This window comes from Xiphophorus maculatus, chromosome 8 (genome assembly GCF_002775205.1).
Source record: "Xiphophorus maculatus strain JP 163 A chromosome 8, X_maculatus-5.0-male, whole genome shotgun sequence".
Taxonomy (NCBI): Eukaryota; Metazoa; Chordata; class Actinopteri; order Cyprinodontiformes; family Poeciliidae; genus Xiphophorus; species Xiphophorus maculatus.
The window spans coordinates 13,483,588-13,509,291 of NC_036450.1; the positions used below are offsets into that span (position 1 = coordinate 13,483,588).

The 25,704-nt window shown below is 39.5% G+C and overlaps 1 protein-coding gene and 1 long non-coding RNA gene across 2 annotated transcripts in view; one reads left to right on the plus strand and one right to left on the minus strand.

Moving 5' to 3' along the window:
- LOC102232067 (leucine-rich repeat-containing protein 75B-like) overlaps positions 1–25,188 on the plus strand; it is a 43,797-nt gene extending 18,609 nt beyond the window's left edge. The window contains exon 4 of the mRNA XM_023338858.1: positions 21,350–25,188. Within this exon, the coding sequence (XP_023194626.1) occupies positions 21,350–21,965 (616 nt within the window). The 3' untranslated portion in view covers positions 21,966–25,188. The remainder of the gene's footprint in view (positions 1–21,349) is intronic.
- LOC111609590 lies at positions 5,841–6,869 on the minus strand. Its single transcript, XR_002753200.1, has 3 exons — positions 6,531–6,869; positions 6,273–6,338; positions 5,841–5,990 (listed from the first exon to the last, which is right to left on the minus strand). It is a non-coding gene; the product is annotated as an uncharacterized LOC111609590 (long non-coding RNA).
- Positions 25,189–25,704: the final 516 nt, after the last annotated feature.

The window sequence follows — 25,704 nt, forward strand, 5'->3', positions numbered from 1 at the left end:
TAGACTCTGGAAGGGAGGAAACCCAGTGAGCTGTTCGAGCGTCACTGTCCCGCTCACCTGGAACTACATCATCTGACGACCCACCTTCCGAAACTGTGTTAGAAAAAGAAACCTGAGTCACAGAATCATCCCATGATGGCAAAGGTAAGAAGTTTACAGGCATGATCAGATTCCTATGAACTGTCCTAACTCGTCCCGTAACAGGATGACGGATAACATAGGTGTTCAGTTCACTGTTCTTATGGACCACAATGTAAACCGTATCCTTCCAACGATCAGCCAGTTTTCTTTTTCCCCGTTCCCCTTTGTTAGCCATCAAAACTCTGTCTCCCTTCTCCAAAGAATGTCCCTTAATCTTTCGGTTATACACCTCGGCTTGTCTCAATTGCTGCTTCTCAGCATGCCGCTGAGCCAAAGTCATTGCTTCCCTGAGGTCCGTGCCCAATGACTGAACATATTTGTCCATGTCAGCAGTCTCTCCGTCCAAGAGAACACTTTCAAACATCACATCAACAGGTAACCTAGGAGTTCGCCCGAACATTAAAAAGAAGGGTGGAAAACCTGTAGTTTCATGTACAGTGCAATTATAGGCAAAAGTTAGTGTGTTTAGCATCTTAGGCCATTTTGCCTTTGCCCGAGGAGTCAAAGCACGGATCATGCTACCCAGAGTGCGGTTTAGACGTTCAGCCTGGCCATTTCCCGCAGGATGATAAGGGGTGGTATGGCTCTTACGAACACCGGCCATCTGGAGTAGCTCGGCAATGAGGGAACTCTCGAAATTAGCCCCTCTGTCAGAATGAATACAAGCTGGAAACCCGTATATGGAAAAAAAATTATTCCATAACACATGGGCCACCGACCTGGCAGACTGATTTGGACATGGGTAAGCACATGCGAGCCTGGTAAAATGGTCTGTCACCACTAGAACGTCGATGGACTTGTTATTGACATCCTCCGCCGACCAGAAGTCAATACAAACCAATTCTAGTGGTGCTGATGTGACAACAGAAACAAGTGGAGCCCTGGCCTCAGGTTCGGGTGCTTTGCTCAGAACACATCTCTTGCAATGACTCACATATTCTTTGACATCGTGTTCCATTGAATCCCAGTAAAAGCGTTGTCTGGCCAGCCACAGTGTGCGCTGCTGACCTTGATGGCCTGCATCATCATGCACCCCTTTCAACGCCTGACCTCTCAAAGCAACTGGAACCACATATTGAAACACTTTCTTCTTGCTCACCACCTGTTTTGAAACTCTGTACAATACACCCAGCCGTGTCGTGAGTTTACCCCAGTGTCGCAATGTACGGTTTGTTTCCCGCGATTCATGAATGCGCTCACGTCGGGATGGTCGACTTCCCCTGTTCACATAGAAAGAAACCCGACTGACCACAGGATCCTGACACTGCTTATCATACAACTCTTTATGGTTGAGGACAGGCAGTGGGCTCTGCCCCACTGGCAACAGTGTCTCCAGCTGTTGGGTGTAGCAGGTTGCCCTCATTTCCGCGCCTTCACTCCAACATCGGTGAGACTCAAATAAGGCTGACACCTCATCCTGAGAAATTCTTCCACCATTGTCCTTAATGTTCAAACTGCCTGTGACAGAGCCCTGGTTGGAAGAAGTGAGCTTGCGCTTCTCATCCATAGACTCTTCCCGAGAAAGGCGAAACGTGTTCTGAACATCTTCCACCAACAAACCTCTGGCCTCTTCCAACAGAGTGCCATAAGGAATCCTCGTCAAACGGTGCATCATCTTGTGCTGAACAAATGGTTCCCTGCTCAATGCATCTGCCACAACGTTTCGCGGCCCTGGAATATACTGAATGTCAAAATCAAAGGGGGCCAGTTTGGCCACCCACCTCTGTTCGCAAGCGTCCAATCGCGGCTTGGTAAGAATGTATTTCAGAGGGTTGTTGTCAGTCCAAACAGTAAATTTATGTCCACGCAGCCAATGACTAAACTTATCATGAATCGCCCATTTCATGGCGAGAAACTCAAGCCTATGAGCCGGGTATTTGGACTGAGCATGATTCAAAGACTTACTAGCAAAGGCAATAGGCCTGGCAATGTTGTGGCCATCTTGTACCTGTGACAGCACAGCTCCTAATCCGGAAGATGACGCATCAACAGAGAGCAGAAAGGGCTTTGTAAAGTCGGGGTGGGCAAGAAGAACCTGCTCCGTCAATGCAGCTTTCAAAGTCCTAATTGCCTCACTACATTCCGGGGTCCAATCAGCCGCGACAAGCTTACGCGACAAAGCTTGTTTCTTTCTGCCCTTTCCCCTCCGTGGCTTGGCAGTCCCTGTAGTCAGTTGAAATAATGGCTTGGCAATCACAGAGCAGTTCTCAATGTAATGTTGATAATACACCACCATTCCAAGAAAAGAGCGAATCTTCTTAGGAGATGGCGTGGTGCCATCAGGTTCCATAAGATCTGCTTCTGACACGCCTACGATTGCCTGCACTTTATCAGGGTTTGTTGCAATTCCGTCTCTTGTAACAATGTGACCCAAGAACTTGACTGACTTTCTCAAAAACTGACACTTGGATGGAGACAGCTTCAGGTTATGTTCCCTTAGCCGCTGGAACACCATCTCAAGTCTCTGCAGGCTTTCCCCCTCAGACTTGCCAAAAACCAGCAGATCATCCAAGTAACAAAGAAGGCTTAAAAAGTTCTGGTCACCAAAAATCGTGAGCATCATTCGCATAAAAGTAGCCGGGCTGTTACACAGACCCTGTGGCATGCGGTTATACTCATGTAGTCCGAGAGGAGAGGAGAAAGCAGTGTATTTCCTATCATCCTCATGAAGGGGGACATTGTAATATCCCGAAGTCAAGTCCATTGAGCTAAAGAATGCATTGCCTCCCAACGCTGCAAGGATGTCAGCTTGATGCGGTAAAGGGTGCGCATCTTTGACTGTACGGGCGTTCAGCCATCTGAAGTCCGTACACAACCTCAAGTCACCATTTTTCTTCCAGCAAAGAACGAGTGGAGAAGCATACTCACTGCTCGACTTCCTGATGATCTCACGCTCTTCCATATCATCTAAAGTCTCTCTCAACTTTTGGTAGTGAGCCGGAGAAAGCCTACGATAAGGCAGACGAAAAGGGCGTTCATCGGTAAGTCTGATGCGATGGCAAAACTCAGCAGCCTTACCGCAGTCCAAGTGATGTCTCGAAAACACGTCTTCATACTGTACAACCAAGTCAGTCAGTTTTTCTCTCCAATGTTCAGAAACTTCACAGTCACCAACAGACAGATTCTGCAACCCCAAATCAGCCAATTTGTCAGGTCCACCTATTGTACTAACACTGCAACTTGACTCAGCTGTAAGGCTGCCATGAGAGCTTCCTGCCCTACCCACATTCTGATGTACTCTCGCCTCCAAACCACCATCAAAATCCTCCAAGGCAATGCATGGGTACACGTCAGCCACCTTAGCGTTCCTTCTCAACACGATTGGAGACATAGTAGGATTGATGACCTTCACAGGAAGCCACCCTCCTCCCCAAAGTGGAGTAACTACTCTGCCGACCATCACACTACGGTGCACGCAGCGTGAAGTGCTCGGTTCAACAACCACAGTACTCCCCACAGAGAGTTCAGTCTTAGGTGGAAGGCGGCCCCACACCACATGCTCACTCATCGGTTCAAGAGTCACAGCCTTCTTAAGTTTGACAGTCCCAACTTTTTCCGGGATTTCCTCCCCCCTCCACCGTTCAAGATTGGCCAAAAATCTGACAAACTTGCTATTTTCATCCAAACAGGTGGAGTCAGGTCTACTCAGTATCCGCCAATAGGCCCCGTCAGACTTAAACTGTTTCATGAGCGGTTTCATCACATTCGTGCCAACAATGAGCTCATCAGCCTGACCATCAACCACCAAAACTGGAACAACATAGTCAAACCCAAACAGCTTAAGTTTCAGTTCACAGATGCCCACTGGAATAGTCTGTTTGCCACCACACCCAACCAAAACAATGTTAGTGGGAGGGATTACCTCTCCCATCACTACTCCTGCCTCACGTAGCTGAGGGATCATGTCTCCACGTACAGATGTAGCCATAGACCCGCTATCTAACATCCCCCGCAGCTCAATCTTGTTGCCAACTAACACTGTAGTGAAGAATAGGCTGTCACTGATAGGCAGTTTTGCCACATTTTGGAAAATGACAGTTTTATCATTAGATACTGTATCACAAGCCATCATGTACACAGTCTGGATGTCATCGTCGAAATTGGGGGAAACACTACAGAGGCCCACACCATCCCCCGCTAAATGAGGGCCATCTAGTTTTCCTGAGGCGAATCAGTTTGTCTCTGACCAATTGGGTGTGTTTGCGGTTTCTGAGTTTGAGTACAGTGAACACTGATGTGCTCTGGAGAGAAACATCGAAAGCATAATCTGTGCATCCTACAATGTGACCTAGTATCATGTTGCAGGTTGCCACAAACCTGGCATTTCTGTGAGCGTCTAGAGATCTGCTTATTGGGCCTGTTGCTTATAGCCTGTGTGTTACTGATAAGAGCAGTCTCCAATAGACTCAAGACCCTGTCCATTGTGGTGTTTTCAATGTCTGTTTTGGAACACTCTGGTTCCGAAACACGTCTAGCAGTGGGCAACACAGTTTGTTCATTGACAGCCGCCCCCTCATGTGAAAGAGTAGTAACTGCCACTTTCTGTTTCCCATGGCTCTGAACAACCATATGGTCTCTCAAATACTCATCCAAATGGTCTTGTATTTCACTAGCTGTCCAGTCGCGGGAAGGCTTGGTTTTAAAAACCAGCGCCAGCTCTCTGTCAGGACAATGGCGAATAAACATGAGAACCAGGTGCGAACTCAGGTCAGTCAGTAATTCCCCCTTACTAGTCAACCACCGTTCAGCCACCTCTGCAGCTTTGTTAAGCCTTATCCAGTAATCAAGAGGTCCCTCGTTTGTGTATGGCGTGCTAGCATAAAAGTCAGCTAGAGGCAGGTCTGAATGAACAGTGTCACCAAAATGTTGCCTGAGGTTGTTAAAGATAATAGAAACATCAGTAACATTTGCATTACTACGCATCCAAACTTTAATAACATCTCTTGCCCTCCCCATCAATCTGTTCATAACCACTTCAACCTGTTCAGCATCAGTGGAAGTTTTCTGTCGAAGATAGACTCGCATGAGGTCTTCCCACTCAAAAACAGAACATTTATCAGACTTGTCACCCCTGAAATAGGGTGGAACATCAACATCAGAGCGTAGTACAAGATTAAGTTTTGATGCATCAATAACAGTAGTGCAACCTTGAAATGATTGTGAAGTGTTCTTGTTGTGATCCGGGGTCGAGACAGGTGAAGGCTCCGAAGCGGCGTTCCGCATTAAGGACATTTTGATGGACTCTCCTATTTCTGACCCAATGGATCTGATTAGATCAGTTAGTCGGGCAGAGGCCGCTTCTCCATCAGGAGAAAACGCTTGAGCGGACGAAGGAGTCACTGGGCTCAAACCTGGAGTGAAACTTAAAGTTTGACTAGGCAGGTCATCAAACCTCTTTTGCCTCCTAGACCCAGAAAATTTTGAGCCCAAAGCCCCTGGATTTTCTGGAGTAGACTGCATAGCAGCTGCTAGCTGCAAGACCCCTCTCCCCCTACCCATGGAAAATTCTCTATGACTAGGAGTTGACATTTCATTCACATCCTGACCCTCCATGAGGAGTCCTCACTGTTGTCCTTTATGGGAATAAGACATGAACAAGTCCAGTGTAAAAAAAACAAAAAAAACGAAAAAGAATCCAACCAACAGTGTCCGAAGAACTCAGCACTGACAGCGTCTCCAAGGAGCAGATGGAACCAGAAGGCGTCGACCAACAACACCAGCGGTCGGCTTCAGCTGACCAGACGACGGGTCACGGCACCAGTTTTGTAGCGTAGTTGATTCTGCGTTGTGTCTTGTAGAAGAGTGACCACAGCCAGACCACAGCTGATTGGAAAGCACTTTTAATGATCCTGCATTCAAATGGCAGAAAATAGTAATCAAGAACAGGCTTTTCTTTTCACAGTGTTCCACAGCGCCTTCTCCCACGGGATCCGAACAGAAAGAGACGCGTGTGACTTGTGTAAAGTAACACATTTACCTTGCAAAATAAAAACAATTGCAACACTAATTAATAACTAAGCCCAAACATGGACATAATAATCTTAAACAGTACATGAATAAGAAAAGAAATAATTAAACAGAATAATTAAACCAAATAATCCCACCAAAAATAATAATGAAACATCACATACCTGCATTCAAATGGCAGAAAATAGTAATCAAGAACAGGCTTTTCTTTTCACAGTGTTCCACAGCGCCTGTTTAATCATGAACAATACTATTTTCAGCACATAGATGAAGCAATGTTTCATGTATCAGAAGAGCAGCTAGATAACTGCTAACTGCAGGTTAAGTGCTTCAACACCCATTGTTTTACAAAACCAGTAATAAAACTAACACTTATTACCCTTAAAATACACTTATTAAACACAAAAAGCAAAACTTCATACCTTCTCCCACGGGATCCGAACAGAAAGAGCGCGACGGAAAGCGTGGGAAAACCTTTCACAGGTTATAATGGTATGACCCGATAACTTTTCTTTTTAAATTTCGAACTGATACTTTAAACAACAATCTATGAACTCAATATGTTAAACATTAAAGGTAATAATTCACAGTTTTGTTCACAACATATTAAATTTGAATGAAGATAATAATTTCGGGACAGGAAATTACCCACTGTTTTGAAATGGATTGGTCGTCTTTTCAAAATAAAAGCTGTCGGTGCTCATATAATTTCCTACCGGAATAGCTTCTCACTTTACAATCTAGTGTAATAACATCACACTGCTACATAAGCATTATGAAAACACCGTAGCGTACTAAGTATTGCTGCTGATCATGCCCATACATACATCTGTCTATCACAAGTATCCAGGATTAAGGTTTTATTTGGCCATGAACCCCAGAACTTTTATTATTAGAAAAATGCTTATATTTAAGCTGAAATAATAGGGGAAATATACAATGACACTCTATTGATTCAGGAGCGTGATTTTCTTCTTATAATACTAATTGTCTGTACCTCTAGCAAAGAAAAGGAAGACTGTAGTTGGGCTGGGCAATAAAACAATAATAATACTTATCACATGATCAATATCAATATGATATTCAGAACTGCACAGGATTCTGGGGGATGTAGGCAGAGGAAAGTTTTTAGCCACTCAACTTCTCACGGCTAGAAAAGCAAGCTTGGTGGCACCAACTAACTCACTCGCTCTTTGGTTACCTAGCAACAACCCATTGTGTAACATGCGCAGCAGCAGTTTCATGTTGCCCCCATAACTTTCACTCTCTGTAGTAAAATCATCAGTGGTTAAAATTTATTGGGATTGGTGACAGTGTTCTGTGTTTTAAAGTCATGTTGTTTTCAGATTATATTATTCAAAGATTTAAGGGCAAAGAGTGTAATCGAGTTCGATGATGTTTCTGGTCTTGTTTGCTGTCTGGGATTACCTGTCGTGTTTGATTACATGTTGCATCCACTTGGTTCAGTATGCTTTATGTTTGACCTCCACTTTTAATAGAGATGTAAAGATCCAGCACCATCTTTCCCCATGAATAATTGAGGGCTTCCCACGGAACAAGCTGAGATCCTGCAGGATGAGTGGGAGGAAGGAAGAGACACTCAATATCATCTGTGGCTCCTGTCTTCAGGCCACACAGCTATAATGAAATAATTAGAATGATTCAATGCATTTGCTAGTAAACACGTGGTTCGAGACTATTTTTTAAATGATCTGGGATTAAAAATCTTGTATTATTTCAGAACACTTTTATTGTTTGTGCAGGGATTGAGGTTTTCTCTAAAAATCCGTAACTCTGGAAGAACTGCTGTGATTTTTATCTGCAAGTCTTGCTTCTTTAATTTAGATGCGCATCTTCCACAATCTTGAAACCACCTGCTTCGAGTTAAGAGAACGGCTCATTTTAATGCCGGTTTTGTAACTGTAGCTTGACGTGCCATGTCAGACACAAGCGCAATCTCTGTGATATACGGTTATATAATCCAAACAGTTCTTCCAAAGAGTTGTGTCTCTGCTTTCTCTTCACCTAAACATTCAGTTCATCACATCAAATCAAATCTGAGGGGAATTTATAGCTCGCCTGAGGGGTGAACATCACGCTTTACATGCTACACAGCTGCATTAAGACACTGTAAAAATAAAGTTGCGTAATAATTTTCCAATGATAAGCAAAAAGCAGACTGTAGTTCTGGGATGCTTCGGATAGTTCTGTCATTTTGAGAATGTTGTTTCCTTTTTTTTCTTCCCCTCCTTACCTTTTTGTGTTTTGCTACTTTGACTTGCTTTCTGCATTTATTTGCCAAAACCCCCTGAGAATTGCATGATGGAGCAGCTGAAAGCCATGAAAGGTTTATTGCATTTGGGAGACCCTCAAGCCCGGTTCTGTTTTTCTTTGTCCAATTAAAGCTCCTTGCTACACGAAACTCTAATTTGGACTCCACTTCAGCAGTTTAAAGGTAACCTGTTTTTCTTCCTTGAACAGGTTAGGATAAGTCTACGGACTAAACATAGACTTAGTTTAGTCCATAGACTAAACTAAAGAACAATGTTCTCCATGTCTCTCCATGTTTTGTTTAGTCAAAATTATTGATCTTAATCTGTTGTTTTGAGCTCCCTTCAGAATAATCTATTTTAGGGTGTCTTGTCACTTTAATTCAAAATAAGCTGCTCCCTCCAACTCACATGTGAAAATATCTGCAAACATATGCGCAATTTTCAACTGTACATCTTTGAAAAGCAGAAGTAGAGCATTCAACACAACCAGCAAGAATGTAGCTAGTGGTTTCTTGTTGCCAAGTCAACAACAAAACATTTAACTTCTCCAGCACCAATTGTTCAGCGGGTACAGCGGTAAAACCAGTTGACCAAATGTGCTGGAGCTCCGCTTGGTTTGCTTGCAATTGTAACTCAACAACTGGGAGGTTTTGGAAATGGCTCCTTTTCCAGACACCAAAAAACATTAACTTATTTCCCAAAAAAATGGCCTGGGTGTTTTTTTAAGCTCTTGGAGTGTTTTTAGGAGCAGTTGAGACTCAAATGCAAGTACAAAAATGTGCAAAAAGTGACATTTGCATACTAATTTGGAAACTTGACCTCTGCTTTAAAAGATGTTTCTTTTAATTCAGTCTTTTGCTGAGGGAACATTGTGCTGTCAGTTCAAGAGGCAGATCTGGGGTGCTAAAGCGGTGCACAACCTTTAGCTGCTTCACTGATGATAGACAATGAAGAGAGCCTTAATCAACCCATCTGCTAAATGTTTCACTAAAATTTAATCCAAATCCAAATGAGCTCCGAGGCTATTTTCTTCCTTCCCAGTAAATGTGCCATTATCCTCGTGGAGCTGTAGGATACTAGATGGTGGAGGGAAACATCCCTTTTATTGGCTCAACATTTTCATGAGAGTTACAGTATTAGTTTGACAGTCATATTGTTAGAGTAGAGGCAATTTTGGCTCTATTTCTGCCCAGAATAATTATAGGGAATTCTCATTAATCCAGTTCAAACTGCTCAAGGCGCAAGAATGACATGTAAAACAGAAACATAGAAACCATGCTTCTCTTCCCGAAGTTGACTTTATACAGTAGAGCCATGCAGATTTTCATATGCCTGAGCCAGACTAGCATCTCTACATTATACAGATGCCTGGAGGCGAAACAGTTAAAATCGATCTGAGGAATAAACAAGTCAGGAGCAAAGCGTTGATGAAGCAGACATTGATCTGGCCATCCCACGGGTCTGTGGAACTGCAATCCGTTATGTTTTTAAGTGCTTTTATTTCATTCTCTTGAAATGAGTCAAATGTTCGTCTGCATGCTCAGCAGGAAATAACTTTCGACTGATATTACAGGAAGTTCTTCCTCCCAGCTGAAATTACATTGAATTTTGTGTAACGTTTGAATATTGCTGGACTGTAACGCAGCTCTAGCCATGTTGTGTTTTTCTTCCAATTAGTACAACAATCTTTGAAAGATTTTCCATCACTGCTTTAGATGTTAGATTGTTGCTGATCAGACAGCAACAATTTTAACTTTTGACCGGTTAGAACACCAATTATTTCAAGGAAATAATGTAGAGAAGTTGAGGATAAAAGAAAGAAAGTTTTGAAAAATTATTTCTCTGATTGTATTATTATTGTTTCATGTTATTTGAAAATAACATGAAACAATAATAATTTGATTTTGTGTGTTCAGATTGACTTAAGGGCAACATACTGCTGTTTTTCTGGTTCTTATTGCCATTCCTGCTCACAATAAAACTTTGCATTATGATTATAAATAAATCAATATTCACCAGATATTTTCCCCAGTAATCTAAAACTCTATGTAGCTTGATGTTTCATACCATTATTTTTATTTCTCTTGAGCGATGTGTTAGATTTAACCTTTTTGTCAGGAATTTTAGTAACAAGAATCAGCATGGGTAGCATTTTTAAAGTTTTAACTTTAATCAATAAAAAAATTCCTTGCCAAACACTTTTTTTTCATATAAATCAAAGATGTAAAAACGAAAAATGATCATTTTTTAAAAAGATATTTCCTTTTCACATTGCTGTCCATGATTTATGTGAGCATGTACATATGAATAGCTATAATTATAATTATATGTAACAATACTTACCATAATTGACTTCAATAAGTTGTTTTTGAAATACAATACATCACACCTTGCCATTTACTGAATTATAACATTCCCCACTTATTATTATGTTAAATCCCTTGTTAAATTAACAAGTTATTACCTCCAACATGTCTCTGCGTCTCTTGATGTTTTACTCATTCATGAGAGTAAATGAAGGGGAACATGTACTCACCAAGACTTGATGAGATACAAGTCTTGGCTGCCATTTGCTTTTCACTTCCACTGATAGGCCAAAATATTAACTGACTGTAAGATGATTTTTCTTGTTAAGAAAAACCGTCATATTAAAGGAGACTTTACACGTTCCAAAAAAAAAGCAACATTTTCCACCCTCAGCTCTGTCTGGTTCAGTGTAGAGAAAGTGTTGGTTGCTTTCGAGCGGAAAGTGATTAGCAAAATGGTGAAGCAAAGAGGCTTGAGAGTAATGATGAGCACTTACATTCTGTAACATCAAGGGACACAGCTAGTCTGAGAGGAGGCTGGAAAATGAGGTTGGACACAAAAAAAAAATCAATAGATGTATCTTTTAACGAAGAACAACAGTCGTCTGGGATCTGGAGGCATGACTGCGTAGCTCTGCTTTTACATATAAGGTGAATAGTCTGGGAAACTCAAGTACTGAAACTCCAAGCTGAGCATGTTGATTTAAAGTACAAAGGTGAAAAAGTTTCTCGCAGCTGAGGATGACTGAGTACGTCTCTCAGCGATGTCAGACTGCAATATATACATTATTAACCCAAAGGAGATTGAACAGCCATACTAGCTGTGTGCTTCAAATTAGAGGCAATCAGTCCTTGGCAGAATACTGTTGCTTTGAAATGCCGCTCTAAATTGCTTCATTAGGTGACACAATTTTAATATATTTGGTATCTTTGCCTGAACACTTATACACCATCAGATGTTTTATGTCCTACCTCTAGGTTTACATAATAATAAAGTGAAAAGGACCCTTGTTCAGTGCATAAAAGTTAACAACGTCCCAAAGGAAAGACAGGCTTCAAAAAGCAATTAGACAGTCTGCATGAAGCTACATTTAAACAGCCAATAGCTTGACACCCGAGACTCTGCTCTCATTAGATCTCTGCATGATTGCATCACTTTCACTTGAGGATATCAATACATGGATTTCTCCCAACTTATTTTCTTTCAAATGACTTTTGAAGGAGTCTTGTTTGTTACTGTAGGCTTGTTGTCATTTTTTAAGCTTGTGACTTACCGTCCTACCTTGTAAAAGTATTTATTTCAGATTGTATCACATTAAAACCACAAACTTTATTCTGTTTTATTGGGATTTTATATGCGATATGCTGACCCAGAGTAGTAAGTAATTGTAAGGTGGAGTGAAAAGGATAAATGGTTTTCAGATTTTTCTGCAGATACAAATCGAAAAATGTGACATTCATTTGTATTCATTAGTCGATGTTTGGAACCTCATTTCATTGCAATTAGAGCAGCAAGTCTTCTGGGGTTTGTCTCAAGCAGCATTGAACTTCATAAGATTGCATTTTTTGTCTATTTCTCCTTATTGAATCGCTCATCTTAGCCAGGTAGATAGAAAGCATCTGTGAACTAAAAATTTAAGCATTTTGTCAGCTCCATCCATCCTCCCATCAACTCTAACCAGCTTCTCTGACCCTACAAAAGAAAAAGAAATGCTTCCCTATAGCGTGATGCTAAAAATTTCAGTCTCATCTAACAGCAGAACTTGCGATGTTACTTACATGTAGATTTGACAAACTTTTAATTGAACTTTTGTTGTTTTTTTGTAAATAATAGTTTGGTTCTTTATCCCTGGCTGTCTGCTGTGTTCTGTCAAGCTGTGAACACCAGAATTTTTTTCTTAATCTTTAAAGCAATTTTGGAAAACTCTTACCTTTTCCTTCCGCTTAGCCATCTTTCATCATTTCGTTTCGGTGTATCACATAAAATTCAAGTATGATGCAATGGTTTTCACCTGGAAAAATATGAAGATGTTAAATTGGTAATAATGATTCTTCTAGGTACAGTCCGGACCACAGGAACCAGACAGAACCAGACAGAATAAATTCCTTTGGTGTTTTTTAAATGCTTATGAATTACAGCTTAGTTCCTCTCATGGCTTTAGAAATACTTGCTGTGGGTTTGGCGTTGCAGGCTTTTAACCAGCCTGTGGGTGGAACTGTGTCCATGAAACCTGGTGGCAGCGGGTTCTGAAGAAAGTCTGTGCTCTGTCTCATTAAAAACTCTTTACATACTACATTCCCAGTGTGCCACCCACTCAGCTGCAGCACCAACTCCGCCTGCCTCATGATGTCGATCTCACCAAACAAACAAACAAACGGGTGACTTGGAAAAGCTGCAAAACCAGGGAACCCCCTACCTTAGTAAGTCAATAGAGACAGATTTTATAATTTTCTTGCAGTAAGCAAACTGTGGCACAGAGGACTCCAGTGACTGACTACGTATGCCAGGATAATGTTGAAAACTTTCCCAGAACTTTTTCCAAAGCTGACTGCTATGATTTTATAATTGAAACCCATATGTGATGTGCAAAACAGTCTAAGGAGAAATTAATTCAGCCTTAAGAGCCAATCGTTTCTGAAAACCGGATAACTCAGGCAGATTTGAAGAACAGTTCTTTCTGATTGCAAAACTTCTGCTTTTTGAGTGGATTTGCTATTATTGTTGACTGAGAGCTTATGGCAATGCTTTAATATTTTTCTTAGTTTTGTGCTCCTCTGTATCGAGAGCTGTGAAGATGATATTTCAGATCATCATCCAAATGTTAATATTAGACAATAATAACCATAGTAAAAACAGGAAGTTATTTTCAAATAATGGTTCCACATATTAACAATTTTGTTTACTGTGAATTTCCGACTGACCTGGCTATACAGTGAATTGTCTGACAGTATTCAGTAGGTGAATACTGAGCGTTTGGGTTTACCTACTATTGGAGAAAACATGGCTGGTCCTTCCAGATGTGACCTGACAACCTGACCCTGAGGGTGTCAGTAACTCATTCTGTTAGTCAAAAAAGAATCAAAAATTATATTAAATGAACTGCAGGTCTGACTTGCCCCAGTTAAGGTCAGAGTTCAGAGTTGGCTAACACCAGTTACTGTTTTTCTTTAAAGACTGACCCACCTGCAGTCGTCTAGGGACTGCAGCTAAGACAAGATAATGTTTGCACATTTTGTTTTAATGAACAGTCAAATTTTCATGAAAGAAAAATAAGAGTTTCTTGGTTAATACTGTATTTTTTGGCTTCATTAGAGAATGAAAGCAGATGTCTGTGACATGACAAAGTTTGATCTCACCTCCTTGAGTTTCCTGGGTTAAAGGAGTTTATAGTGTAAACTTTGAATCATATACTGAAGCCAGTGATCTTAATCAGTAGTCTGAAGAGCAGCAGGGTCCAAAGTCTGTCCTCCAGAGCCAATATCCTTCATGTTTCAGTTCTTATCTGGTTCAACACACCTGAATCAAATGATGGCTCATTAGCAGGCTGCTGTAACTCATTATCATCTCATTTTAAGACCATAGCTGATATTGAAATATTCACTTCAATGATTAAGAATTGACTAAAGATGAACCAGAACTGTACATATTTTTAAATATTGCAATTGTTTTGATTACGTACTTTTGAATGTATTGTTGCATTTCTCTTTTTTATCATTTTATTTTATTTACAGTTTATCAGTTTGTCTAAATCAGCTGTCATGGACAATAAAAAGGAGGTAGATGGACCATTTGAATCAGCTGTGTTGGCGTCTTGAACTGGACACACACTTTCTGCTCCTTAAGGAGAGGAGAGTGGAGTTAGTGAATCTCTAGAGGTTTGATCAGAGTTAGATTGTATAATGAAAGGTTCTTACTAGCTGAAGAGTTGTTACTGACACAGGGGAAATGCTCATATCCCAGGACGGCTGAGCTAATAGATGGACACGAAGTGCAGTTGAGTGGTTTGGTTAGCCGCTCTGCAAATTAAGATGCTGCTGATGGCGAACACGCAAGAGAGTTCTTGTAGGTTAAGAGGACATGTAAGACGACAATCCCCCACCCTTCAGGATTATGTCCAGTTTCTTTCTTGCAGGGCAATTATCCACATGCCTGGTGATTTAGAGAGATCAATTAACCTAATAGGCAAATCTTTAGACTGTGGGAGGAAGCTGGAGTACCCAGAGAGAACATCCAGACTCCATGCAGATCATATATAGCATTAGTCTGCTGCATTCTTAACTCAAAACAGGACAATTAAGCAGAGAGCTGTGGTGTTTTTAAGGCAAAACATTGAGTTTTTTACTTTTGAAACTCTTATTCTACATTTGACTTGTCTAATTGAGAGAAAGTATTGCTATATGTAGAGCTGACTGGTGCATTGCTAATTTACGTGCTTCCAAGGATCAAGAACTTCGAAAGGCAAGGAAAATAACGACTACTTTCATCCGCAGTGTATCACAGTTCATTAAATAATATTTTCTTACAGGCTTTTCTGTGGTTCTCTAAGGGCAGGTCACAACTAATTTAATTAAACAATTAATCAGTTTATAATTAAATTAACTACTGGCAGTGTTGAGTGCAAATTAGCAAAGCGGAGTCAATATGGCAACTTGATCTTTACAGTAAGACACATCAGGAGTTACATAACGCTGTCTGGGATCCAATTTGTAATTGTGTCAAACAACTGCTGATGCGTTCCAGCAAATTATCTTGACTTTTATTCCCTATTTGACTATATAAAAGACTAACTTGTCCTTAAGTGACTGCACTGGAAGTAAAATCTAGTTTGACATTTATTGTCGTTGTAACTGTCTTCATGGGTGGTATTTATATTTTGTAAAAACTTGGACTTCAACCAAGGTTCTTGAATCTAATGTGATTTATTTAGCATTAATCTTTGAAATCAGGCTTAGGGACTTTGTGTAGCAAAATGTTATTCTGCTTTAATGTTTCCGTAACAAAAGTGATAATTGAGCTCCAGCATTTTGTTCTGTAGTTAAAATCTCTTAATTAAAAGGCATCTGAGCTAAATATCTCGTTTGCACAGTAAAAATCTCTGACTCCCTGCTTGAACTACTTCACTGTGAAGTCAAACTTCTCTACATACAGCTCTGGAAAAAGTTAAGAGGCCACTTCAAATGATCATTTTCACTGATTTTACTTTTATAGGTATATGTTTGAGTAAAATCAACATTGTTGACAACATGTCTCTGAAATTCTAAGCAAAAACTTAGTATTTCTTTGCAGAAAATGAGAAATGGTGAAAATAATGAAAAAGATGCATTGCTTTATTTTAATAATGTAAAGAAAACAAGTTTATATTCATTTAAAAACAACAATACTAATATTTTAAGAGTTCAGAAATTAATATTTGATGGGTTTTTATTGTGGTTTATCTTTCGTGCATCTTTCACGTTTGAAAGACTACCTGTTGACAACTTCCTAATTTAAAATATTTCATTTATTTGCACAAAATTAATTAGCTTAATATTTTAGGTTAAATCTACATCTAGTTTGGGCCTATTAATAGTTTAGTAATCAACACATGGAGGTGGAATCTCAAAATGTTCAAAAAAGCTTTTAAAAAATATTTTTTTCTCCTATAAAGATATAAACGATACGCAGATTAATTTAGTGAAGTTTCTGGATACTTGATTCTCTTGCCAATTAATAGAGGTTAGAATAGACTACTGATTATGTATACTTTTAAGGAGAATAATAAATTAGGTTCAGATCACAAGTTGCAATCAGACCACACACGACAAAAAGGGGGAAAAGGCCTGAGCTGGACTGAAAACATCAGGCAGGAAAGGATGAATTACAACCTGCTTTTGGAATCAATAATCCCACGAATCACCACCACACAGCACCGCAGATCTTTTCCTTTCGCTTAACAAAGCAGAGAGAGTGGCAGATAGAAAGAGCAAAGCCTGTCGATTTATGAGACTCCGTAACAAAGCAGGAAGTAGCAATAGATGCAGAGAGAATCCTCTCTGTGGCCGAGGAGGCAGAGGAACGAGGAAATGCAAACAGGTCTGACAGAGAAAAGATAATATTTTCCTCTTGTTAAAAAAAATAATCTCTCCCACAGTTCTTCCTCATTTGTTTGACAGATGCTTTCCCTCTGACATGTTCCAAGTCCAAACAAAGAAGTCTAATGTGCTGCTGCAAGCGCTAACAAGAAGGTTTCTGCAGCCTTATAGCTCTCCTATACATATTTAACCACACTGTTAAACAGACCAGATTGTTGCAGACTGGAGTGTGGGCAGAAACACTGAGACATGATCCAGCCTGAGAAGTTTCTTTTTTAAACAAAATATTCCTTTGTGGGGAAAAATTCATGAAACATATGCTGTTTAAAAACTGCAGCAATATTATTTTACTCTTATTTTGGGGAAAATACATAGATTTTCTCACTTATAGTTTCTAGTAGATGAGAAAATTATATCAGAAATATTATGGGGAAAAAATATTTTTGTTATTTCAACATAACAAACTTCTTTGATTTTATTGCTGAAGAAAATTTGTTTTGTTTTCCTAAGATACAGACATGATTTTAATGGAATAAACCATATTTTTAGATGCTTTGGTATCATATTTGTAGATCAAAGACAGTTTAGAGACCATCTCACGATAAACTTTTGTCATAAATATGCATTGCAGGAATAAACGGCACTGAAACACAATATTCTGTCCTTTTAGACTGCATATTAATTTTAATTTGCATATATTGCAGCTCTAAAAGTTATCACGAGAAAACATGATCATCTAGGTCAAAATGACATCTCTCTAAATTACCTTTTTTGCTTTATCTTTCAATTTCAGGCACTTTACAAGACAAGCACAATTATGGAAAATCTAATTATGTCCAGATTCAATTTGCATCAATCTAATTTATAGCAATGCAATCCTAATATACAGTCAGATTCACGTCGATTTACATGCAGCCCAATTCAATGTAATTACAATAAATTCTGCTTGTTGTGGTCTGCAATATTAAAAAGGAAACCCGGGCGTTTGTAGCAAGTGTTAATGAAATTTTAGAAAATATCTTCTTTTAATACTTTGTAAAAATATATATATATTCACTTGCTTTTGCAGCAACAGCTACGTCGTTCATGTGAGGCTTATTGTAATTTCACTCTGCTGGAACTTAGGGAGGACTCAGACGATAAAGGAGGACTCGAAGGTCTTTGTCAACGTCCTAATGCTGAGCCAGAAACATTTGTTCCCAGACTCCCTGTGCAAAACTTTGTGATAAGATTCATATAAGAAAGTATTGACTCTCTGTCTAGTTAGAACAGAGACCAAGGTAGACCATAATGACCACCTTTTTTCTTAAAATATTCTTTTCCTCAACAGAAAATCAAGCCTTATGGCGACAGTCCCAGAGGAGAGTTGTACAAGAGAAAGAAACACAAGGCATTGTTGGAAAACCAGTGAAATATCTCTATGACAGACATACACACAAAACTTGTGACTTGTTACAATTTCATGTTTACATTTATAATGCATGTGTCCCCAGAAGTTAGCAAATCAAACCCATACAAAACTGCAGGTAAATCAAAGATTAAATAATATGCAAGGAAAGTTCAGAATCTTAGCAAATTTGTCTTTACATAATATCTGAAAGCCTGGACAGGCAAGGCCAAAAGATACCAAAGTAGAAAGCAATGATTTAAAAAATAAGAAATACAGTTTATCCTTTTCACCAACTGCACCAAACAAAGCAGGTGTTAAAGGTCAACTAAATTGGTGGCCAGAGAATCTGTAGAACTCAGATAAAACTGCTGAAGATTGAGATGTGCCTGGAGTATGACGGCGAATCAGATTACTGGGTTAATTGTAGTCGTGCATTTTAACAGCAAAATAAACGTCAACGCATACTGGCAGTGTGAGTCAAAAGATATGTCCTTATTGTTTTCTGTTAACCCACCGCGACTGCGTCTGGCTGGCAGCCGACAAAGCGTGGCATCCAGTGATCCTTTTCCAACCTGTTCTGTTCAGACGCACTGATGTTTCCGATAGCTCTACATCTGATAGCCTCAGATAGTCAGGGTTGTTTACCTTTCCAAACGTGAGATAAAGTGAATTCACAGGTGGCAAAACAGGATTCGAGGATAAAAAATAAGCCCAGCTTCATATTGCTTAATAATTGAGAATGTTTTTTTTTTTAAGAAAATGTTTGTTCTTTCTTATAGTTTTGACTTCTAGCTAAGTAAACTGAGTGTCAGATAGGTCCGGTTTAAGCACTTTTTAATTAAAAAAAACTTAACTTTTATGCAAATTTAAGTGATCAAACTAGTTGTGTAATGAAAACACAAATGGTAGAGCAATGTGGGGAAGTTGAAAAAAGTAGTATAACATCAACATAAAGGGAAACTTTCTGCTTATTGTGACTGATTAGTGCTGACAGCATTGAAGTGGTTTAGATTAGATTATTCTCTTCAAACATGTTGTGAACCAGTAGAACCAGACTTAATACCAGAGGCCATCCACCAAAGCAGTAGTCGCTAAATAACAAAAAAAACAGACTTAATCAGTAACTCTGTCCATGAAAGACACAGATACTGTAAATACAGAGTGCGTTAACAAGGACTCCTAAAACAAATAACAAAAAGAGAAGATGAAATTAATGGCAGCAGTAACTGCAAATAACCCATAAATGGAGAGTAGTAAGAGAAAACAGCAGAATGAGGAGAAATGTTAAGTCCTTCAGCAGCATAATCTCCTAACGGCTTGGGCTGTCTCATTATCTCAAAACAATGCCAAGGAATTAAATTTCGAAGCCTATTGGCTCTGGAAGATGAGAGAAAGGATAAAACTTGAAAAAGTTCCTGTTTGCAACTTGCTGTCAGGAGAAGGACTTGAAATAGACTCCATTTAAAGCCTGTCAGCCAAGCTGCACCACATTGGCCAAAATAAATGTAACTGAACTGACTGAACATCCTGGCAACCTGCCCACGGCGTAAATCACCCTTCACTCAATGGCTGCTTTCACCACCAGTCCCTCATGACCCTAAATGAGATTAAGCAGGTATGGCAAATCGATGGATGGATAACACATATTTAAAACCCCATAATAGAAAATTGTTTTGTGCTGTAAAGCAGTAATCAGAGTCATTATCTTCGTCTTCTTGCTGGTCGGTTAGCAGCACTTGCTCCTGCGCAGCAGAGGAAGAAAAAATCCAGGACAGGATTTTAGAAATGAACTTGACTCAGCTTAAACGTCTTATAAACCTTTCAGTCACAGAGAGTGACCTATTTCTTGAGTATAATTAAAATGTTAAATTTTTTTTGATCCTATGCATTTAGAAAGCAGCACCTAAAGTTGGTGTGAGGTGAAACTACAACCTCCTGTCATTTACGTGACTACTTTCCCTCATCCTGTTTTATGAATCCAACTGTTTCTATGTATTTATTATTTATTTTTCCGTTAAGGTAGTTTTCTTTTTCTAGGAGTCTTACAGCTGGCCTAGAGGTGACACTCAAGCCAGAAAACAGCTGCTGCTTTTCCACAGATGACTTTCAGAGCAGGCGACAGAATTTGTTATGCAAGCCGCTCAGAGTCATACATTTAAATGCAAATTCTCTTCTGCACATTATTGATTGTTTGCTGCTTGCTGGCTGTTTTTTTTTTTTTTTTTGCATGCTTTGCAGACGCTCTGTATTTGTGGACTGTGTGGCACCCTATTACAGACCCTCTGAAATCAATAACTTCACTATCATTATGTATAGATTGCTTGCCTTTGGATAAATGACTCCCAGCGCAGAAGAGTCAAAGTACCTTAACTGTTTTTTATTTATTTATTTTTTATTATTATTTTTGAACAAACAATAAAAAGCTAAACAGAAAATAATAATAAGTTATGCCATTTCCTGCTGCTCTCGTACATGTCAACAATCAATCATTTAAGTCTCCCCACACCAGTTCAACCCTGAAAGTATTCCCACATTAAATGGCATTTAAACATGACATTCTTATCTTTTACTGTACAATTATTTACACATTATTAACCTCAGCAATAGCATTTTTTTCCCTTTGAACAACAAAAACTCTTTAAAATTTCCTTCTCTTCTTAAATTGTAACCTACTTCTCTGTCATACAAAAGTTTTTGAATATTGTGTGGAAGTTTAGTTTCTTGCTTGAATGTAAATTGTATGGCTTTAAGTTTTACAAGGTCCCAGAATTTCATTTCATGTAAGCCGCTACGTTTCCATTACAAAATGTTCACAAAACTTTGTCGATATTCTGCTAATGTCAAATGTTCATAAATAAGAAACGATTAAAATCATTCTTGTTCTCCTTCCACTTCCTGTCATCTTCATCTTTTCCATGGATAGTAACATCCGGTTGTTTATCGCAATAAAAAAATTTAAAAACTTTTTTTTTAAGTGCTTTCGTTGCAGTTTTGAGAAATTCAGCGGAACGAAACATCACATCCTAAAGCATGAGTTTTTTCGACATTGGAGAGCAAATTTATTTTCATTATTCTAATTTGCTCAATGCTATGCTCAGTGGAAATGCAGCCAGTGTTTTTGATGGTGACAGTGGTTAATACTCTTAAGCGTCAAAGATCTAACAAAGCTTTAAATGTTTGTTTTTTTCTTTTGTCTGAAGTCTGAAGACCACCCTGAAGAAGCGTCTGTCCGGTGACGTGGTGAACCTGTCAGGAATCCCGCTGTCCGGACGCGACGTCCACCGCGTGGCCTTCTACCTGCAGACCTGCAGCGAGGCAGTGTCGGCTGTGGACCTGAGCTTCGCCGAGCTGCAGGACGAGAGCTTGCGTCTGCTGCTGCCCTTCCTCAGCTGCCTGCCCAAACTGACCACGCTAGCCGTCAACGGCAACCGCCTCACAGCCGCCATACTAAAAGACCTGACGGAGACGGTGAAGGACCCCAGAAAGTTCCCCAGTCTGGCCTGGATCGACATGGGCAACAACGTGGACATCTTCACCGTCCCACAGCCGCTGCTCGTGGCCCTGCGGCGCCGCTTTGGTTTGCGCAGCAGCCTGCCCACCATCTATGAGTACAGCGAGGCACAGGTGTTTGGTAGCTACAACCCAAACATGGAGACGTCTGTGGAGGAACCCAGTCTGTATGAGGAGGGGGATGTAGAGGAAGACGATAGAGTGGAGGAGGAGGAAGAGGAGGAGGACAGACTGGAGCTTCGAGCCTGGGGCTTCAGAGAGGAAAACATGTCAAAGAATGTGCCGCTCCACTTCTGTGGGAGGTGATCGCCCAGGGCGGCTTTCTTTTAGACTGGCAGCCTCTTGTATCCTCAAGTCTAGCCTGCTCTGCTAGAGTGGCAGGAGATGCTGACGCTGACCCACACGTTTCTGAAAATAACTTTAAAATGAGTAACCATGTTGTGTGTCCCTGTGGACGCTATGAACACTGCAGACAGCTCTGTGCTTTTACAGTCAGTAAGAATAAATTTGTACACTGATTTCATCTTTATTTATCCAGGGAGGTTTTACTGAACAGGCTTATTGTTTTCCAGTGCAACATAATTGTAAAACTGGGAGATTTCCTGTAAAAACTCTCCCAGTTTTCCAAAACTGTCCACTGGAGCCGCTTGGGAATTAAGTGCCTTAAACTCGGGCACATCAGGAGGAGCTGCTGAAGAAGACAGGATCATTACATGGCTTTTTTACTTTATGTAGGGCTAAAGCTGCTGGAATCAAGGATAAATATAAACCCGGCACTGTAAATATATTACAACAACTTTCCAATTAAAACCCCTTTATTTATTTATTTATTTCCTGTCTCAGCAAACGCAGAAAGAGGGCGAAGGTTGCTTAGAAACGTACAGTAATTTTAATACCTCAAAACAATGCACTTTCATCTGCAGATAACAAAACTCTAAAATGAATAGAATAGAAAATGTAAACTTTTGAAATGAAATTGGGGAAGACAATAGAAGAAATAAGAATTAAGAGAAAGAAAGGCTAAAGGTAGAAATACATATAAACATGGATTTTCTTCAAAAATTAATACTTAAAAATTACCAAAAGCATCCATAAAACCATAAAAGCCAGGCGCAAATGAAACACATATTGAAAAAATAAGTAGATTAACTAGAACATGTAAAACTACTACCATATTTAACTAGCCATTTATATATTTTTTACCATTTTTGGCCATCCAATACTTTACCCTACATGTGACTCCTCAAAGTCAGCTTTATTGTCAATTGCTACATTTGCCAGACTTGCAGCTAATTTGAGAATTCGATCCTGATAAACACACAGTGCGACGCACAATACGCAGCATCTAAAGGAAAGCACCATAACAACAAAGAGCAACATCAAAACAGCTTAAATCTATTCAGTGAGTTTCCAAAAATTGTCTACAGTGTATCAGTTGTTTGTTAAAAATCCGCCAAAAAATGAATGTTTAACTTCTCGTAAAGTCATGAAACTTTCTGCTGAGCCCTGGAGCTTCCCGGAGATTCTTCTGATGCCTCAGATATTTTTCAACTTGACTTCATTCCAGATAGCAACAAATTAACACAAAGCAAATCTTTGGAAACAAGATCACACACTGATGGTGTTTGGCAGAGACTTTTTGCCATTAAATGGAGCGAACTGTAGATCTGTGACAGAGACTTCTCTCCCAGCACAGGGTAGAGGAAGGACACCAGAATATTTTTTGTATTGTTTTGAGGTGGCGAGAAGCATAGCAAAACGTTTTCATTTTAATGTCTAAGAAAGCTGATCAGGAGAGGCTTGCAAAAGAAACAACAGCGTCAACAATTATTATGTTTTAATGGTGGTAGGGCCATTTTTATAAAAGTTTAATGGCCACAAGTCCTAAAACTGTATTTGGCAAAATATGCAGGCAGAGAGTCGCCTCATTAATATTAAACCCAATGTAAAACATGATTTCTCACCCACGGGGTGATGGACTCTCCGGAATAACAATTGGTGCTGAGCTGCACAGAGCGAACAGAGTCGAGGCTTCAGGGAAAAGGATCACAAACGTCCTCAAGTCGTCCAGATAGATCTAGAAGATGTAGATTATTTCTGAAGATGACTCTAAGTGGATACACACTGAATGCCATCATCCAGTCTGGTCAAATGTGAAGAGGAAATGTAAACTTTGCATGGAGTCAAAGGTGTCGGGGGCAAAGTAGTTGTGTTTTAACTTTGTTTTTAGTAAATGAACATAATTGGACGCAGATTAGTAAGAAGTATTTACGTTTTAACATTTCAATAAGTTTAATTTAATTTGCATTCTTTTACGTCCGTTCTGCTGTCTCCTGTTAGTGAGGTAATAATGCATTTGAGCAGTATTTTGCTTTGGCTCATGTGATTTTCACCATGACTCATTAAGAGGAAGATACATTTGTTTCCATTTTTTCCCGAAAATAGGATTCATTTGTCGTACTTCTATGAACGATACATCTGTAGCTGCTGCTAAGTGTCTTTGCAGAGAAAAGCCATGTCCTGATACACACACTCAGACCTCACACACAGTGTTTGGGTGCGAGCCGCTGATGAACTGATTACTGCCTCTATCAGGCCTCGTTATCCCCCTTCTGTCACAGATGGTGTGGAGAGCTTCGATTTTTTTATTTTTTTTCTTAGAAAATAGGACTGGCCCCAGATAATTTTGGCCAGAGATGATTACTGAACGTCTCTATTTATGAATTTGACTGAGAGGAACAACCGTTTTTAGGATTTAATCACCAGATACAAGGAGGCCACAATAAGCAGCTCTGCTTTTTCTGTTGTTGTACAGGAAGCTCTTTGTTGTAGCATGAAAACAACCTTTCTTTTCTGACTACAGTTTTTATTTTATTGATGTTGCTGTTTTGTGTTGATTTTAAGCAAATAGTTGTGACTTGGGGTAGAGAGAATTTCTTCAACCGAACTAGTTTTTCAGTAAATTTGAGCATTCGGGGGTAAATTAAAGACAAAAATTGAAACTTGTGAATGCAGCTCCACATCTGCTCGCTCCGTGTCCTGCCTGCAAACAATGTGGTAGGGTTTGTTTTATTTCCTGCTTATTACTTTTGCGAAAATCTGCTTCCTTGTCTTCTGAGAACAGAACGGCAGATTTGTGTGCTTGCATAAGTTTCTGTGACAAGGTAATTAGAGTGTGTGTCTGTTTATGTTGTGGACACACAGAGTAAATTGCTACCTTTGATCATAGAAATGAAATGTTTGCTCATTTGCACTTTTAAGAACGACTCCGTCCCTGTGTGCATAATTTGTTTGTTTTGTTTTTTCATTGTGACTCACTGGCACAAAAACAAGCCACCTCAGTTGTGTGTCCTAAGAAAACAGATTTTTTTTCTTAACTTCTTTGGTTTGCAGGTTAAATCTTCAACCTTTTTATTAACGTTGGTGTTGTGATAAAATCATTTGTGAATCTGCTCGGTCTTGGTTTTTACTGTTCTGGTTCATTTCTAAGGTGGAAATAGTGTTTGCCTGCAGCTGCTTAAAATAAAAAGTGATTTCAATAAGAGAAGCATTTTTATTGACTTTGTTTTTGGGGGGGTTTTTTTCATCATGTCTGGAGTAATAAAAATATTCCCCTTAGGTATAACACTATAAAGTTTCGCCTCATCCCAAAGTTTAAAACTGAAACTCAACAAAAATCCATTTGTTTTGTGCTTAGTGATATGAATAATGGTTTTTACTGGAACACAAACAGCTATAAAATTGAAGTAGCTGTTTCAGTGCCAGGTTTTCTTTTTTCCAAGCAGGAAATGTGAGTATGTGATGGCCACATCATTCTGGGATGTTTTGCTAACCCTAACATTCAGTTTTTGACATGTAACATAAACCCGGCTGCAAAAACTGGATTTTTTTTTAATAATAATAATTGAAACTCTAGTACTGGGGATATGATCTGTTTTAATTTTCAACTTTTAGAACATAAATAAACATGTTACCCTACTTAGCAGCTTTATAAACCTCCATAAAGCTGGCTATAAAGACTATATTTATGTAATGAAGGAGCTAT